The sequence below is a fragment of the Haemorhous mexicanus genome, chromosome 10, assembly GCF_027477595.1.
Source record: "Haemorhous mexicanus isolate bHaeMex1 chromosome 10, bHaeMex1.pri, whole genome shotgun sequence".
NCBI classification, from domain to species: Eukaryota; Metazoa; Chordata; class Aves; order Passeriformes; family Fringillidae; genus Haemorhous; species Haemorhous mexicanus.
The window spans coordinates 17164099-17183241 of record NC_082350.1 but is presented as its reverse complement, the minus strand read 5'-3'; the positions used below and the strand labels follow the sequence as shown (position 1 = coordinate 17183241).

Genomic DNA, 19143 nt, shown 5'->3' with positions numbered 1-19143 from the left:
CCACTTCATTGGAGAACAGATCTGGATGATGCTGAGAACTGCAAGCTCTAACCAGTAAGCTGAGACATTTCAACTTGAGGGACTTCTGCCTGAAGCCAAGGACTCAAAACTGGTTTTCAGTCCCACATCTCTGCTCAGTATTCCTTAGCTTTGCAGAGAACAAAGGCAGACTATCCCATTGCTATAGTAGCATTCAACAAAACAGACCATCTGCTGGAGAAGCTCCCAAGCACTGCATGCAAGATGTATCTTCCATTATTACCAATGCATGTGAGATAGTGGGATATTCACATGGATAAAATACTCTCCCCACACACAGATACAATAAAACTTCATTGCATTTATGTGCTGTTTCCAGCAATGGAGCTTCACCCAGAATTTGCCGGCAGCAGACCAGGGCTGCAGTCTCTGGCTTGCTGTTGAGACACCCTTTGAAGTGTTACAGCCCAAAAGATGAAGGGCCAGCTGGATAGTGAATGGTGGAGCACCATTCCTTCCTTCTGACTGCTCCTCATGCCATATCCCTGACTAAAATTCCCCCTTAGCAAATGATACACATCACTATGACAAGTTACATGTCTGGGTCCACTCCATCTAGGCCTGCAATGTAACCTGCTCATATCAGCTACTTTGCTCATATTTGGTGAAAGCAGTGAAAACACACACACAAGAAAGAAAAGGGTTTCTGTGAAACAAGGAGAAACATGCCCCTATTTCCCCATCATTAACACCCTGAGCCCTTTTGTCAGCCCCACACCATCACATGAATACCAGGATAAGCAAGGGGAAAGATCACAGGGAATATGGAAGCAGACCTCATCTGTGCAGCTGCTGGCAAGCAGAGACCTGCCCTCTGTGGCATCAGTGCCATGGCTGGGCCAGGCTGCAGTTGTGATCTTGCTCAGCCTCAACAAGTGCAGAGGTGTGCACAGATCCCGGTGATTGTACAGAGGAGCAGTCAATCAAGCTCTGCTGGACAAGGATGCACAACCTGAGTTTAGTTTTTAGCATTTAAGGAAAGTAAAAGTTGTTAGCTTCCTTTTTTTTTTTTTTTTTTTTGTTTTAAGCAAGTTTTATGTCAAGAGTTTTTAATATATTTATTTGAAAACAAGGTTTTGTGAAAGAGTACACTAAATAGCATATATCTGTTCTTCAGCCATAAAACACAGACTATCAGCTTCAGCTCAGCACAGATTGGGGCTGCATGCACTGAACATCAGATCTCAATAGGAAGGTCTTCATGCCTGTCTTTCTGATATCAAGCATTGTGTCTTCTTTAGATGACATGACCCTGGAGGAAGGAGAGAGAGAAACCAGAAAATCAAATCCGTTTAATTAAGGCTTCTTGTGGTTGGCCCCACACACTCACCCGAGCCTGTCACTGACACAACATTAATAGATTTTAGCAAGGAGTTTGTTTCCCTGCCCATCCACCAATTCAAGTGCATAATCTCTGCTCGTGGGAGCCCTGAGACATGCCAGCCCATATTTGGAAATAAAGCAACTGGATTTCTGCCTCTCAGTGAGAAACTTGCACATCCATTCAGGCAGTTTAACCAAGGAACCTGAGAACTGCACCATTTATTGCCTGAAACAGATCTACTACATGGGCATTCAGAGCCCCTGACTGAAGTGCCTTTAAATTCTGCTAAGAACTGCTGGGAAGACAAGGCAACTCCAGGAAGCAAAACAGTAGTTCTGTTTTGACAGATCCTGGCACCCTGAGGTCAAGTAGATGACAACTTCGTTATATAAACTACTTGCCCCTCTGCCACCTTTCAGGAGCAAACTTGTCCCTGTGACCCCTGCACTACTCTCTGCCCAGTCAGGCTCTACTCAAGAATAGTTAAGCCTGCCAGATTAGAGAGCAGATCCAGTACAACTGAGTCAGGCCTGACCAAAAAGAATGAATTTGTGGACTTCTAAGCTGCCAAACTCTTAAAATTAGGACAGAATTTTTTTCCAAATCTGCCACAGAAGTTGTCAAAGAACTAAACCAAGAGTGCTGAGTGCTGATAACTGCTTCAGTTGGTGCAAAGAGGCTTTTCCTTCATTGGGATTTAAAAAGGAGACTCTGCACACTACACTGTACCTCAGGCCTTAATCATCAATATACTCAAAGGGCTCGGGTGGTTCAGGTTCTTGCTCCTCTTCCTCAATCTTCGGACCGTGAGCTGCCACGGGTTCAACCAGCTCCTCCATATCCTCACTGGTGTCCTTCAGGATGATGATTCCTCCAATGGAAAGCTGCAAGACAAGTGCCATGAGCATTTAGAGCTGCTTGCCCCTGCCTCGTGGTGGAGTGTTTGTGGCCACAGAGTCTATCCTAGGCCATTTGAGACTCCTCAGCAGGAATGACTTTCAGAGAGCAAAGCATCTGACACTCACCTGGACCTCTGCCTGATCAGGGCATGGAACAGGCAGAGTGTAGCCAGGCTACTTGTTATATTTCTTCTATCTAGGTCTCAGTTGAGTAGAAAGTGACATCTGGATTTACAGCTTTACCCCATTCCCAGGCTGGGGCTTTCCACATGAAAACTAATTGAACTGTAATTGCTTTATAAGGCTCATCTTTTCAGGTTTACAATACTTAGTGAAGCCTCTCTGTGTAGCTGCATCCCAGGAGATTCTCTGAAACAGAGACTAATCGAGACTAATCTGATCACCAGCTTCCATTGAGTCAGGAATCCTATTAGCAGAACCTCACAGAACCAAAGGGGAATTAATTACAAAGATCACAACCAAACACGTTGGCAGGCTGCAGCACCTCCGGGAGTGGAACACGAGGTGCAAAGAGGCAGTGCTGTGTCACGCCTGGCTGGGATCAGGGCTTTGGCCACAGCAGGATTTCGGGCTATAAACAGCATTTCAAAGAGGTCTTTTACTCTGGCATTCCCCAAAGCAGAGCAAAGGTCCAGAACGGCTCCTTTCCAAGAGGCTCCTTGGTTACACACCCTAATCCCAGCAAAAACTGCACTGTTCTCTTCTCTTCAAAACCTATTTATGGGGCTTTAAGGCAGGAAACTGAACTCCCCCACCAAGGACTCTGCTTCTTTTGAAACTGAAGCAAACAGACACATTTCAGTGAGTGGACACTTATTGGAACACACAGCAGATCTTCTCAATCCAAACAGCAGTTGGGTCACCTCGTTTTAAAGGGCAGAAACTAAAAACCCTTCCACTGCTTTGCTAAAGGAGATGTTTCAAAAGGGAGCAGCGCACAGAGAATTCCAATGTGCTGATGGAATTCCAGGAAATCCATTTATTAAAAACATTCCTTATTTTCCAGGAAAAAGTATTACTACTACTGAACACCATTTTCCCATGTGTAATCCTGGAAATGGGCTTAAGTCAAGCATGTTATTTCTTGAACAATAATAAAGGGCAGAAGACTTTGACTCAGGAGATTTACAGTTCAGGAGCCAGCTTATCAGATTTGCAATATATCTGAGCATCTCACAGAGAAGTTAGTTACCCCTTGGGCTGAGTGCTAAAAGACCTTCTTCATTCTCCATCTGACAATCACATGCTCTCTCTCCTCTATGTTTATAGGAGCTGAGGGAACTTTTCTAAAGCCAGATGTAACTCAATAGGAAGTATGTTCAATGAAAAAAACCCTCCATGTAGGTATAACTCCCACTGCAGAGCAAAAAAGCTCCAGCACAAGTCCTAATGTATTTCACTGCTTTGACACTGAACCTGTAAAACTTCTATTTTCAAGATCATGGCTCAGTCTTTATGTTTCCAGCAATGTCATTAATACACAGAATATGTCAGATTGATTTTCATGCTGCGCATTTGACACAAGTACAAGAAGAAAGAAAAACAAAGCATCATTAGCATGGTGAAAAGGTTTGCAGCAGCTCTGACTTTCCCCCAGCTAGAACTGCCTGTGACCATTTGCAGAGAGGGACATTAAGAAAGGGAATATGTTGACAGCAAAGCTGCAAATCCCTGCAACACATTCCAGTGCTGCACCAGCTGTGAGTTCTCATGTACACATAGAACTTCTGGGCCTTATACACAAGCCCAGCACTGGGAATGCTCTGCCAAACACATGGACTGGGAAGGTGACACATACTGGTTTGAAAGGCTGGTACCGGCAGCTCTCTGTCATAGTGAGAACTTTGAGCTGAGCAGGCATGACTCTGGCTGGGTTGTCCAAAAGTTGGAAGTTGGGTTCAGGCTCTTTTTTCTTTTCTTTTTCATCCTTCTTTTCATTCTCATCCTGTGGAGGGAGAAGAGAAGATCAACATGATTTCAGCAGTAGCCTCTAACCTTTCACAGTTCAGTAGGGCAATGCAGTCAGGCAGCAGTTCCACAGTGTGGTGAGAAACCATTCTTTTGCTGAGGAACATGCTAATATTTATCTATCAGCTGGCACAGAAAATGCTGGCATGGATCTAAGTGCTCTTGACAAGGCAATGCTTCACTCTCAGCTGCAGATGAAAGCAAGTTCAGCGAGAGGTAGCAGTGGAACAGTTTAACCTCTGCTTTCTCTTTCTTCTGCTTTTTTCTGTAAACTCACTCACCACTTTTTGTCACAACTGAAGATTCTTTAATATCATTGCTGAGCATATGAAAATTGCCAAAAGCTGCCCTTGTATTTTTGCAGCTATAAAGCTGTCACTAACATTTCACAGTACTGGCAGTGACAGCAGTTCACCCAAAATGACTCGACCTCAGCAACTTGCTACGGAATTACAGTGAATCCCTCCCTTATCAATGACTCAGCAGCTAGAGGCAAAAAGCAGAAGGAAAAAAACCACTAACCTTTACATACTTCAAAAGGTGGGTCATTTTTTCCCACTTGCTCAGAAACATTTGAGTAGCAAACCAAAAAAAAAAAACCAAAACAAAAACCAACCAAAACCAAACAAACAAAAAAAAAAAAGCCAAAGCAGAAAAGATGGGAACAACCAACAGGAAACTATTGGGAACACCACTGAATGCATGGCATGTCCTGTAACAGCAGACAGGACTTTCTCTGGCACAGCAGCTGCTCATTGCTGTGCAGAACCCTTGGAAGCTATGGATTACTAGTCACATAACAGGCATAAGAGGGGAACACGAAAGCAATGATACCTCTAAAACATTAGGACAATGGCCAAAACACTCAATTCAAACACAGCAGGTGGCAGCAAGCTCCCTGTTTACCATCCTTGTTTTTCTGCTCAATTCAGCCAAAGAAACTTTTTAAAAATCTAGACATACACACACAACGTGTGAACCCCTTCTAATATATTGCTTCCACTCAACAACTGCATTTAAATATATATTGTAGCAATTTTAGAATAAATATGCATCTATTCAGCACATTTTGCTTACTACAAAGAACTGTAAGAATAATTCAATGAAAAAGCAATCATTTGTGACAAGGAAACTTGACAAAGAAGAACAAAAACCAAAACCCAGAGATTATACCTTGCATGCATGAGATAATGAATTTTCTGGGCGAGCTGCATGACATTCACTGCCTACAATGTGGTCATGTCTATGTAGGTCTGGGAAGGTTATTTTTCCTACAGACATTTGATCTAATGCCACATATGTGGGGTTTGTTAGACTAAAATTTAAATTAAAGAGGCCGAAAGGGAAAGCAGCTGGGGGTGCTGGTTGCCAGTGACGGAACATGAGGCAGTGCATGCTCAGGTGGCCAAGCTTTTGCCATTCAGGAAGTCAGTTACTTAGCAACACTGAGGAAGATTTATTTGTATAACAGATTCACAATTAATAGCACTTCTTGCTTTTAACAGTGCACACAAAGACTAAAGGTGCTAACCAGTGTCTGCAGCAATGTGTGTCAGTGCTTTTTGCTCATAACACAGGTTGCAAGAGGACAGAGATAAGTGGGTGTCAACTTTCATGACACACCTTCCACATATATAAGGGTAGGGGGAAAGAAGACCTTTAAGTTTCAATGTCTGCACCCACCACTTCCATCTTTTCCTCTTCCTTCTTCTCTTTCTCCTTTTCCTTCTCCTTCTTCTTGGCTTTTGCAGTGATGGACAGCACAGCAGTGGAAACCTGGATATGGCAACAGATGAGGCATTCAGTGTGACCCAACACAGTATACAGAGCTTCCACCCACCAGGCTGGAGTCTTTTGGGAACAAATGGCAGACATTTTCTGAGAACGTGGCGGAGCAACAGCATTTGTCATGTTGCTGGTGAGAATAAATGTGGGCTCTTGGCACATTTTAACTTTTGGCCAGAGAAGTTTAAAGAGAAAAGATTTGTCCAATTCACATCCTATTCAAAGGCAGGAAAACAGCTATAAGCAGTGAGCTTTGCCTTTCATCAGAGTTAATTTCTGGATTCCTCGGTGGCCTGGAAATCTGTCCTGTCCAGCAGTCAATTCTGGTAAGACGTTTTACAGTTTTCACACCATGTCATTCATCAGCATGACATGCCTGAGGTCTCCATTGTTCCACAATTGCTCCCTAAGGGCTGTTCTGCCTGCTGCTGTGCTCTGCTCAACAGCTTTTACCATCCTGTGCCAGGAGACAAATTGCTTCCACTATTGTCCCACTTGTGACCCCACAGGTCTCATCTTCTCCTTTTCAATACCAAGATATTCTCAGTGCCACACTCACCTTTTTGCAATCCATGGAGCTGACAGCAATTATTCTAGCACCTGGGCCCACTGCTCCTTCCATATGGGACTATTTGAGAAGTGTCTCACCTAATATTTTCAACAGTTGCACTGAAGCAGCATTTTGGAGCTCAAGTCACAGAAAAGGACCCTGCTGTGCTGGGTGCTGCATATACAAATCAGTAGGGCATGGAAAGCAGTTTTTTAATTCAATACTTCTGCTTGACCACTTCAGACAAGTGAGGTTGCAGCAATTCAGTAGTAAAGCACTTGTATGCCACATCAACAACAGTCCCAGGCACAGCAGGAAAATTTACCTAGAATTCTCTTTCGGAGACTACAGCACCTGCCATTTTTCCCTTTGCTCTTTAGATTCCCTCGTAGTACCACCAAAGTCAATGTTTATACTAGGAGGGAGAAGAGGTTAGTCCTTACACAGAAAACCAGCTCAAATACCTTTTCTTTCTCCTTTTCCTTTGGTACCTCAAGAGGTGGGGGGTAGGCAAATGTGGACGGCTTACAGTTGGACTTGTACTGGACTTTTGGCATCTAAGACAAAGAGTTTAGAACAATGTTAGAAACTAGAAAAGCAGGGGAAAAATCCACAACAGAATAATTACTTTAGCTTGATTTTCCTTCCAACAGAGACAAACATAGATCCTCTAAAGAATACAAGCTTCCCCTTCTCCCTCTCCGGAAGCTGACAAACTGTTATCAGTGGCAGTGGTTCAACTAGAACAATGTTATTTAATTATTCTATAATTTGACTCTGGCAAGCTCTCCTAGCCCTCTCCATACACTCTATCCTATTCACACCACGCTTTGTTTTCATTGCTTCAAAGCTTTTGTGGTTTTGATGTTGTTGCTGTGTTTGTGTGTATTAACACAAAATTGGTTTAAGATCTAAGTGAAGATCTGCTCTGTCACTGCACGCGAGGGCAAACCAAGCACTGACACTCCCTTCCTGCCAAAGGACTGTACATTTGGGGGTGAGTTACCAGTGACACACATTCTCTTACTCTTGGCTACTTAAGCAAGGGTAGAAAGCATCTTTTGATAGCCAATCGAAGTTCTTAAACACCCCCATGCTGCCATATCCAGAAGCATTTTTGTGGAACTTCCTAGCTCAGTTCTTCAGCACAGGAGACCCAGCATGGTACACAGCTTTACAGGGGCTGTACCACAGCTGATAGCTGAAAGAACAGATGCACAAAAAAAGTGCAGTACCCATGGCTCCTCAGTTTAATGTTTAGTCCCCAAGGAATCCAAACAAATCCTCTTTTCCCACTGCTAGCTTTCCTAGGGGAGAACATCACATAATTTATCTGGAAGGCCAAGGGGGGATAACACAATTTTTAAAAAAATAACCCTGACCTTCAAGAGTGATAATGGGGTGGCCTCTGCCAAAATACTCTATTTAGAGCTCCTTTCTTTTTAAGCTACTTTGAAGTAAAGAGGTCAGTGTCTGCTCTCTACATTTTTCTTGTCCCCATTCCCACCACCAGCTCTGCAATTTAAGCCTGTTTTTCAGATTTCTTCCAGTTATACCTTTTCTGGCACAAACAAGTCAGAAACATGCAAAGAAAACCAACAAATCCATGACGACGCCTTGCAGACCACTCGAATATTCCAAGTGCAGTCTCTTCTCTCTTCTCATTACATACCTTAAGATCCTTGTTAAGGCCAATGACACAGGTTGGGGTGAACGCCAGTGACAAAAAGTGTGACAGAGGGAACCAGAACCAGAACTGGGTGAAGACCAAAACCCCCACCACAGAAGGCATGTGTGTATGTCCTGTCCTGGACTGCAGTGAAATGGTTACATTATGGCCCCCTGTAAGGAATCATGAAAGTCAGTGAGTTATTTATTCCTGGGTACCCCACAAAGACACCTGAGCAATGAATGTCAAACACCTGCTGTCAAAGGCCTGCACAGGCCACAGAGCTGCCAGTTTCCTCCTCTGGAACACACTTCCCTCCTTTATTGAGAGCTCAGCTTACTCAGTAAAACAGATGTACAGCACAGCGACCACACTGCTCTACAGTACCCAAACAATCAGGGAATACAGCCCTTCCATGCTTGTTTTGCCAGGATACAGGTTAGACAATAGTACAGGCAGTGAGAGGGAGAGGAAAAGACAAACTTGTGCCATAAACACTTTTAAAACATGGCATAGAAATGATCCCCAAGACAAGGCTCAGGAGGAACACAGTACATATACAGCTGAGCATACAGAAACTTTTCTTTCTGTGACTGTCTCCCTGATCTATCAGTTATTCAGAAGAAATATGACTAGGTTTTTATCCTACACCATCTCAGTAGAAAAAAAAAATGTAAACAGCAGCAACTTCAGAAGTTGTTTCTAGACATTATCAATCTAAGCTGCACAAAGACAAGCTCCTGCAGCCTTTGCAGAAAAATTACATCTCTGCCAGACAACCAAGTCTTAGATTTGCACTTGCAAAGCAGAGACCCAAACAACTCCATATGTTGATGTAGTGCAGAAACATCCAGCTAGAAACAAAATTGAAAGACTAGACTTGCAGACAGAGTGAGAAAGTGTTAATCTGATCTTCTGTCTGCTGATAAACACAGGGCATTGAGTTGAAGAGGGCACCAGGCAAGTCCATTACTGCTGACAAGACCCGGTGCAGGGAGGTTAACTTTGTTAAAACACAAACACCCCCTCCTGCAGCTGAAAATCCCAAACTGGAGTAGCTTTTCCCAGGCTTGCACAAACAGCCACCTCAGGCAGGGCCAGACAGCAATGGAGCTGTCTGAGTTTTAAAGACAAACAGAATTCTCTTCTGCTGCCAAAACTAATGAAAGCCCTGACTGAAGCAGTACTGTCATCTTGGGCATCTGTCAGGGTCAGTCCAGCAGAGGCAGTGCAAGGGGGGACATTTTAATGCCCTCCTGTAGTATGCTCTGCCTACATTCTATCTCCTTCCTCTTCCTTTTTTGTAGCAATAGATCTCCTGCTGTTTGATAGGAAAACTCCTTCCTGCTACGTCTTTGAAGAAAGACAAAGATACGGTCCCGTCTTTTTCTACTGCTAGGTCTGCTCTGCTGCTTAGTATTTTCTCTGAGAGCAATCTCTTGCCCTTTCATCTGAATTTGCCACAACACTGTGGGTAGACTGCCTGAGGTCTTGTGCTATCCTTAAACATATCAAGCAGTGCACACTCAAATTTCTGGTCTCCTCCCCCATCTTCACTTTGAACTTTACTGCATCACTGTGTAAGGACCAGGCCCTGGTTATCAGCAGATATTCTGAATCAAGCAGCCCAGTGAATGTTGCACAAACAGCTTAATTGGACTTTACCAAACTTTTGTACTTTAATTTTCAGAATTTTAACCTATAATTCAGATAAAACCTAGAATTATCCAGTCTCTGGGATTTCCTGAATGAGCAACAGATTTAATATTCAAAAGATGCTGTCATGCTACTTTTTTCTGCTGTTTTATACCCACAAACAGTCCACCCTCACTCCCAGGATTTTGCAGGGAAGAAGAAAGGTGGGAAGACATAATACTGCACAATTGTGATTTATTTTCATGATTAAATAGCAGCCCTGAGTGCCTGGAAGGGAACACATTCCAGAACTTTGGCTGGATGAATAAAAGCTGTAACATGATGCCTGGAAAAAAAAGTTCAAAAAACACTAAAGAAAAAATTTCAGGGATCCTTGTACTACAAGATCCATCTCCAAAAATTCCTACTGCCACTGGGGCAAGGGGGGTTTGGGGAAAAAACCCAAGTACTAAGTTAAATTTAGTAAATTTAGTTTAGTAAATTTTTTCTTATTTTATTAAAGAAAAATGTTGCTGCTGGGTCTCATCAATGCCTCAGCAAAGGCAATGATCAAATTCTTCAATGCCCCAGCAATGGCAAAGACCAAATACTTCATTTCCACTTCAGTGCTCCCAAGATACTCCTTCCATTAAACTACCAGCCTACATGGCTGCCTCATTGTGAGAGCAAAAATCACACCTCTAGCTCATCATTTCTCAGGCATACACTGGAAATCTTTCACTTCTAATCAAACCCTGTCATTGGAAGAAAATTGGGCTTTTCTCCTCACCCCACAAAAAAAGACACAAAATTAAATTCAATTGCCCCAGCTGTGGCAGATAACACAAAGAACATTTTCTTCCTGGTAATAATTAAATTCTATAACTCATTGTTTCAGGTAAGTACTTCCAGTTGTATAGGAGGGATAAAAAGAATTTGTTCTTTTAGGAGGCTCTAATGAAAGTGGCAATAGGTTAATAGGCCTTCCCTGAGTCTCTCAGCAAGAAAAAGTGGTTAAAGTCAGCACAAATTTCCATAAAGTTTATTATAACAGGACACTTCTGGTTTCCAAATCATTATACAATACATGGGTGACACAGGAAGCAAATAAGGTTCTAGTTGTATTTTTATGATTTAATCTTAAGGGTCGGAATTCAAAACAGGTCTGCACTGCTGAGAGAAAAATCCCAGAGCCAGCTAGTCCCTGACTTCCCAGGAACTGAGTGTGAGTATGGGAACAACCAAATTTATTCTGAGTCTCATGCCAAGAACATTGCTCAGCCTGAGCTCCAGGAGGGGCACCCAGGAGGCAGGAAGGTGGTGCCTGTTACTGAGCAGCCTGGTCCTCTGTGACAGAGCAGCCTGACATGGCCAGCAGGGAAGCTTTTTAAACCTGCTTCCATGCAGAGAGGTGCAGGCAGCACCACGTTCTTCTCCCCCATGGCACAGCCTGGAGGTGCAGAGATTCCCCAGACACTGCACCCACTGCAGGGTGCTGTGCCTGAGCCACAGCACAGAGACAAATTCTGAGGCTCCTTTGCTTGTGGACTTCAGGACTAATCTTGATCTCAAGAGTACAGGAAAAACCAGCTTTTTTCTGCCTATTACAGGGGATAAGGAGGTGCATGGCAAGAGAAGGGCTCAGCACAAGAGACTAGATGGGAGAAATTGTGTTTGGAAACATGCAAAAGAAGTGCCACTGACAGGCACGGCACTGTACAAATGCTATCTCAGCAGAAGGAAAAATTCAAAACATTGTCTGTCCTCTTTGCTTACAGAAACTGTCCTTAATAGGTCCTGCAACTCAGCCCTTGTGAAATGCTGGTGGCCTTAGAGAATCCTATTCCTGACTCAACATTGAGTCATTAGCATTCATGAAATGATGTTTTCTTTGCTGGAAAAAGGTAGCAGTAGTCTGTGAAACTAACTGGGTCTTCTGAAAAAACACTGATGATGCAGTTAACTGTGCTTCCTCCTTTGTGCAACCTCTTTTAATAATCATGAAAGTAGCAAAAACTAGTTATTAAAGACATATATATAAAAACTTATATATGAAACTGGTTAAGTTTTAACAGAAAAAGAAAAATATGAAGACTGGATACCACATGATTTCTGAATTTCCGTAGCAGGTGATGATTTAGAAAAATAAAGAAGCAACCTACCATGCTATAATAAATCAACATTCAGGGTGACAAAACAGACTCAGAGAAAAAATATTTGTCCAGACTTCTGGACATGAATTCAGCCCCAATGACTGGGCTGAGTCTCTCCTAGCAGAAACATGCTGATACAAGCTGAAACTACAGAACAGGGTTTATTCCTTTAATTAGATACAATTCCTTGAAAACTGAGATTTCTTGCTACTATGACATGACAGACAGAAAACCAGCACATCTCCCAAATGGAATTTGCTGTTACAGTGATTGCAACCAAACAAGTTTAAGAAATTTTAGCAGCTTTAAATGTTTGAGAAATTACCTGCATCCAAAATGCCTTGTGCCAGGATTGCTCCAAACTTTGCCATAACATCATCATGCTTATCATTGATCACTTTGGAATAGAGCTGCCTGAACTGGCTGACCTGGTTAAAAATAATAAAAAGGAAAAAAAAAAGAGAGAGAGATTATAAAACTCACTGCCTGAGTCAAATTGTCCATCTTAAATAGAAGCATCTTCAATTTCTGCACCCTACAATGACATTTGCATTTTCAACAGCTTTAGTCATTGGCATTACAAGCCACCCCATTAATATTAATCACAGAGATTTTCCCCATTTGAAGATATCCATATACTGATTTATAATATTGAGGATGGATGTGCATTTCCAAATCACATTTTGCAAACCTTATAGGAATACCCTGAGAATCTCTAGGGTGTCACTGGAATAAAAGAATTTACATTGTCATCACATCTTCAGAGAACTAAACCCTGGGTGGAGTGAGAAGGCATTCAGCAGAACTGCTGATGTTCACACTGGTGTCTGAACTGACAGAGCAGCCTTGGAACAGAGGGCAGGAACACCTCACTTGGGAAGGAGAGAGAGGGCTAGAAAGGGAAATCATCCACCTCCCTGGTCATGGTGCACTGCCCCTGTGAAAACCCCTTCCCTAATACACCTTCCTCAGCTCCTGCTCACGTGTACATTAACAGAGCACATGAACAGAACCCCCAGGCAACAAGCCCACCAGGAACCTGCCAGCTTTGGCACCAGGACCCTGTGCAGGGCAGAGAGGTGTCTGAGAGGGACAAGGGACTGACAAGGGACCAAGGACAGAAACCTGGCTGCTCTACCTGAGCACATCGGCTGCCACCTCTCCAGGTGACAGGGACAGGTTACAGCAGATCAGCTGAGAGCAGGCATTAAATGAACAAGCACTGAACAGCTGCAGTAAGAAATAGTCCTCATGCCATCTCTTATAAAAATACAAAATATGTAATTTCATCTCAGGAGCATTCTGTGTTCATATCAGTTCTGCATACCTGTGCATTGTGAGCCAAGGATCACTGCCAGGCCTGGAAAATGCACTAAGTGTGCCCTTTCCAGAGTCTAAAAGTCAATGGAAGGAAAATTGTTCTGTGAAAGGGTGAGAGACTATCCTGCTCAGACTTAGGGGCCAGGCCAACCCAGACCAAGGACTGAGACCAAAGGTCTCAACACTCAAATGCATAATAGGCCCACATGCTTGTTCAGGCTGTTCCTACAAAGCAAATGCTTTACAGGAATGGGAATTTTGAGTGGATCAGGTCCCAGCTGAAAACATTCCTTGCTGCAAGGGAAAGCCTGCTTTGGCAGCTCTGGCTGCAGCAGTTCAGGAAGGTATTAACCTCACATGGAGCCAATGCTTCTCTCCTGGGAGAAGGTGCTGGGGCACTCACCTCCTACAAAATGGAGCAAGATGTCAACAGCAAGCCATTTCTTAAGCTGTTGAAGCAAAACCTGCCAGAGTGTGTCTAGTAAAGCCCTTTTATCTGCTATTATTTTTCTTTCAAACCACAGCAACAAGCACAACCTGAGCTACTGTGTAAGTTTATTTAATATGCTATGAAACCCACAAGCTTTGTTTCTCCCTTGAAATCTTCAAGCACTTCAAAAATTCTACAGCATTTGGAAATGCTACCTAGAAATTTATTTGGGCAGCTTCCAGGAGGAACACTAAAATATAGACAATGACTCATTTCATCTTTCTAACAAAACACACACCCCATTCTGATAACTAGCGCTGGCCAAAATGGCACAGCACTGAGTTCAAATGAAGCCAAACACAGAACCTTGGAAACAGTGAGGAAACAACAGAGACTTTGAGATATGAGAACGATACAGCACCATTTCCTACCACCAAGGGATGTCATTTATCAGGCTGTTTACCACATCTCCCTCCACCAGTCAATGTTCATGCACATGAAGCCCAGGAGATTGTCAAGAACAAGATTTTATAAACAGTTAATTACAGGAAATATTGGCAGGTGATATGCACAATGCTTCTGGCAAATGCAAGCTCTTCAGAACAAGAGCATTAATAAAATCTAATAGAATAGGTTTTAAACTGTTTGCATGTTGTATCTATCTTCTTCAAAAGATGAAGTTATTCTGCATACACTTGCCCTCTTGAAGGACTGTGCAGAAGCATCTCATAGTAGAGGGTTTTCATAAAGTAAAGGTGCTACCAGAATATTGCAAAATCATTCTTGCATCCTAGCGAGACCTAGCATTTCATCTAAATGGGGGAAGAAAATCCCAACAGCAGTTCTGGTCCTGGTTTCTTCACATCTTAAAGACAACAGGCCAATATGATTGAAGGAAGATGGAGAAAAAGGCCATTATGACTGAAGGAGGATGGGGAAAAAGGCTTGACCTTGTTTATTATTTTCTCATTTTGCCAAGATGACTATCCTAACACAAAACCAGGAATTGAATTTACTTTTTCAAGTAGTTCAACATGTAGTTTGTCTCCAAAACTGCTGACTTCAGTGCCCTGCAGGTCACAAACATATCCTGAAGTTGTCATTGATTTCTGTCATGATGACCTCATCACATCTGTAACTTTGGATTCCATGTCACAAAATAAACTTGTTAATATTTTATATCTGGTACTAATATGGTTCTTAAATCGACCAACAGAGGTCAGGAAAAATCATGTTGGCTGCACATGGAGGAACTGTCTCAATTCTTAAGAGACCAAACCACCTTTATTCAACACTTGCTATCCCTTTTTGGTCCTTAAGCAACTTGCAAGTCCAAGGAGTTAATGTATTTACAATTCTTTATTTCACAACCCCTTATTTAAACTATTTAAATTTAAATTTTTTGAATTATTCATTTAAACAAAGATTGAGCACAACAAAGAGGAGGACAAACACAAAGGGAAGATCACAATGAAGTTAATTCAAAGGCATACATCTACCCTTTTCTCACAATAAAAATGTTTGGGTTTTTTTAACCAAAATACTTTGATTCTTAAATCTCTGTTTATTCCTGGCATTTTGGTGTTGCAATGCTCAGCTCTAAAAACTCTGACAGCATTTTATTCCCAAAAACATCCTGAACTATTTAAGGAAGATTATTTGCTACCATCTTCCCCAAATGACCAGCAGAGAACTGAAAGTATTTCTAACCCAAAGCTCACTAATAATAAGTTAACTAAAAAATATATCAAATCCCAGAAGAGACAACACTGAGCAGCAATGACAGGAAGCTGGCCAGGCTCTATGACACATCTTTTTTAAAATCACCATCTCTCACATGCAAAGCATCACCAAGTATTTAGAAGCAGTGAGATGATGATATATAAAATTTAGCTTCTCTGTAACCCCATCAGCTTGTGGAACACAAAAATCACCACATTGCTCTTCCTAGGTGCTTATTCAGCAATGCAAATACCCACATCCATCAAGTCAGACCTTCGGCACACAGTGTCCAGCATGTCACTCAGGAATCTAATCAGATCAAAATATGTCCTGGCAATCTAAAAATGGCTCCTTTTCTGAAGAACTCCACTCCTTCACATCAGAGTTAAGTAATTTTTTTTTCAGATTGGCAGAGATCTCCAAAAAGTTTCCCATGAATAATAAATAACTTAATTGGAAGCATACCCCTCAAAATATTTCTTTTACTTTTGAGCAAGAAACAATAATGGTTACAACCAACTTTTGGGGTATTTATAAGAAGCAAAATTTGTGTATTCTGTGTTTAGATCCTTAAGTGGCAGAATACTTCAGGTATTTTTTATTTTTTAATCTGGAATTTTGTTTCTGTTTGTTTTTAAATACCTGTAGTGCTTCTATGACTAGACAATTAATTGCCTTCTGTATCTATATCAGGCAACAATTTGACATTAAGCTGTTTCAGCTTCTGGCCCCGTTTTTAAACAAGCCACTGACTTCCAAACTATACATCTTATCCTGTATTTGCTGGCCAACTATTTTAACCACCCTTTTATCAAGCAGAAGTATCACACATGACTTGGAAGTCAAGGTTTTCAGGCCTCTTTGGGAAAAGAGATCTGCCTTATTACACACCTCAAATAATCTATATTTTCACTAGCTATTTTCCTACCCACGTTTTTCTTTAGGACAGAGTCTTTCACCTATCATCTCAAAAAGCCAGAAACTCCAACAGGCAGACTCAGCAAGTGATTCATGTTTTAGGATGGCTGACTGATTCAGAGCAGATTGCAATTCCAATCCCAAGAGGATCAGGGTGCTTTGCAAACTAAAATGAATCGATCCTCATAATCGATGAGGATTATATAAATCATATATAAATCATATATAAATCATTAATTCCTCCATATATAAATCATTAATTCTTTCTGCTGGGAAACTGAGGCACAGGAGAGCTATATAATTTGTCCAGTACTAGAGCAACACAAAATGATTAAACCTGATCTCCTATACTGAGGCCTGGCATTTCAATCACCTGACCAAGGAACAAACAATAAAAACAACAATTAATTTCTTTCCACAGAGAGATAATTCAACTTCACATTACAGAAACTTTGTCCTTGGAGGACAAGGGGATCTAACAGAAGTCTAGTGTTCTCCACTGGCTTATTCAAGTGAACTACTATTCTTGGCTTATTCACTTGAACTACAATTCTGATAATATAAACAACATTCCCAGATTCTGCTCAGTGAAAACTAACATTTTTCTTTCTTTTAAAAAAAAAATAATTTGAAGGAACAAACTGTCTGCCAGCAAATTTTCATGTTCCATGACTTAGAAATACCCAAACACCTGCATTTGTAGATCTCCTTCTCTGACTTTCCCAAGTAAAATCTTCCACTGGACAGAGGCTTTTTTCCTTCTTCTCATCCATACGCAGTAAAAAGGTGTCTGTTTTTACCACAGTTCAATTTCTAAAATGACATCAATAAAAGCAACCAATATGCAGCAGATGAGCAGAAAAGTACCAGCTACTGCTCTGCCTCAGCACTCACCAGAGAGAGCAGGTGAAATGTGGAAGCTCAGAGCTTCTCCAATGTGGACTTTTAGTCTGTACAAATGTTTGCATATCATCACCTGTCAACACTCACAGGGAACCTACTTTTAGAAGCAAAACACAGCACATGCAACCCCTTTTACCTTATGAGCAGAAAACTCCATTAAAATATGGAGTATTTGTTATAACTCACTAAACCTGTTCTGAAAGTTCTGAAGTGGTTTCACGTGAACAATGGACTACAAAGGAAACATTGCTGTTACAGAACCTCTCTGCATGTTGACCACATCTAAAACTAAGCTTACTGTCATCAAAACCAATGTCTTTACAGTCACTTTCCTATCATTACAAGATGCTTTGAGAGCATTTATTCTTGTACTGCCCAGGGTTAGAATGCTGCCATCCATCAGTGATGTTCCCATCATTCAGAGCACATGGTCTAATCCAAGCAGGAGCTTCTCACTGTACATTCAGCTCTGGCTCTTTACCAGACATGTGCAGTCTCTTGCCAGTGCTTACATGCAGTGCCAAGCACTAAAGATTTGGCATTCAAAACAATTTCCCACCTAAGAGGCACGTGAGGTATGAGAGGTATGTGAGGTGTAACACACTACCTTTGGGCAGGTGATCTCAGTCTGCTGGATCATGATAAGGGCAGATGCAATCAGAGCTCCTTGACGCACGTAGTTCACAGGATCATTTGTCATTGGCTCAAGCAAATTGATTGCTTCCTAAAAGAAAAGAAGAAATACACAATCACAGAGTTAATACTACTATTTTTAGAATGCCAGGATTCAATTCTCCAATGGAAGGTTATCAGATTGATGCTATCAGATATACTTTAAAAAATGGTTTGCCTGTTCTTGGCAAATGAAGCAGAAATCTGTATTTCTGTAGATTTTAATCTAAAAATTGTGAAGAAAAAGAAAAGACACACTAAAAACAAGTGATGGATGGATGGAACAAGATCTACCTGCAGAAACAGGGCAAGAGCTAAATAACAGGCATAAGCAACAGATGCACTCATCACATTAGCTTCCAAATTCTCAGCCTTACACTTTATTGTCAGAACCTGTAGCATTTAGCATCTTTTAAGTAATCTCTTGTTCAGAGTGCCTTTCTGTCCATACTTAAACTGAGGACATGAGTAAATGCAGCTGAGTGCAGAGTGCAAGAGATTCCCAGTTCAGACCCGTCAGTGTTACTTCCCTTAGGTGAGGCTTTTAAAAACAAGTTCATTTTATACAGAACATTATTTCAAAGAACCACTTCTAAAATAACATCATGCATTCATTAAGACTGCTTTTGCCATCTGAGCTATGTTTGGAGGCTGTACTTCTTCACCTGAAGGTGACTCATTCACTCTTTGGCAAGCATTCAGTACCATGGATGAAACACCCACTATGACAAAAAGCTGAACTTTCTGATCTCCAAAACGGAATCTATTTGGGCCTTCAAAACCTACTAATAGAAGCTCTGGAAGACATGTCTCTGTGTAATCAGATGGTTTAGGTCATCATACAATGTATCTGGAAATAAAACAAGACTCATTCTTGCGACTAAAAGCATTTCCACTTAAATTGTCAGATGCAGCAGGTTAAAAATAACTAACTCCTTGATTCCACCTTCCACTTGAGAATAAAGCGACCTGGATAAAAATAGGACTCTCAGATCTGCTTTCAAATCTCCATGCTTTAGCTACTAAAGATGGCAGGCAGTGCACGTCAGCATTCTGTGCTTTTGGCAGCACAAGCGACACTTGGGAGCGCTCATGCAAGAGCCACAGACCAAATGTTTAATACAGGAAGAGATGA

General features: G+C 41.7%; 1 protein-coding gene across 1 annotated transcript in view; it reads right to left on the bottom strand.

The window, feature by feature from the left end:
• Positions 1–1071: 1071 nt before the first annotated feature.
• Positions 1072–19143, bottom strand: part of PSMD1 (proteasome 26S subunit, non-ATPase 1) — a 60101-nt gene continuing 42029 nt past the window's right edge. The window contains exons 18-25 of the mRNA XM_059855570.1: positions 17944–18060; positions 12369–12471; positions 8259–8428; positions 7051–7143; positions 5935–6027; positions 4082–4228; positions 2093–2247; positions 1072–1291 (exon numbers count right to left, since the gene is read on the bottom strand). Coding sequence (XP_059711553.1) covers positions 2101–2247; positions 4082–4228; positions 5935–6027; positions 7051–7143; positions 8259–8428; positions 12369–12471; positions 17944–18060 — 870 coding nt within the window. The 3' untranslated portion in view covers positions 1072–1291; positions 2093–2100. The remainder of the gene's footprint in view (positions 1292–2092; positions 2248–4081; positions 4229–5934; positions 6028–7050; positions 7144–8258; positions 8429–12368; positions 12472–17943; positions 18061–19143) is intronic.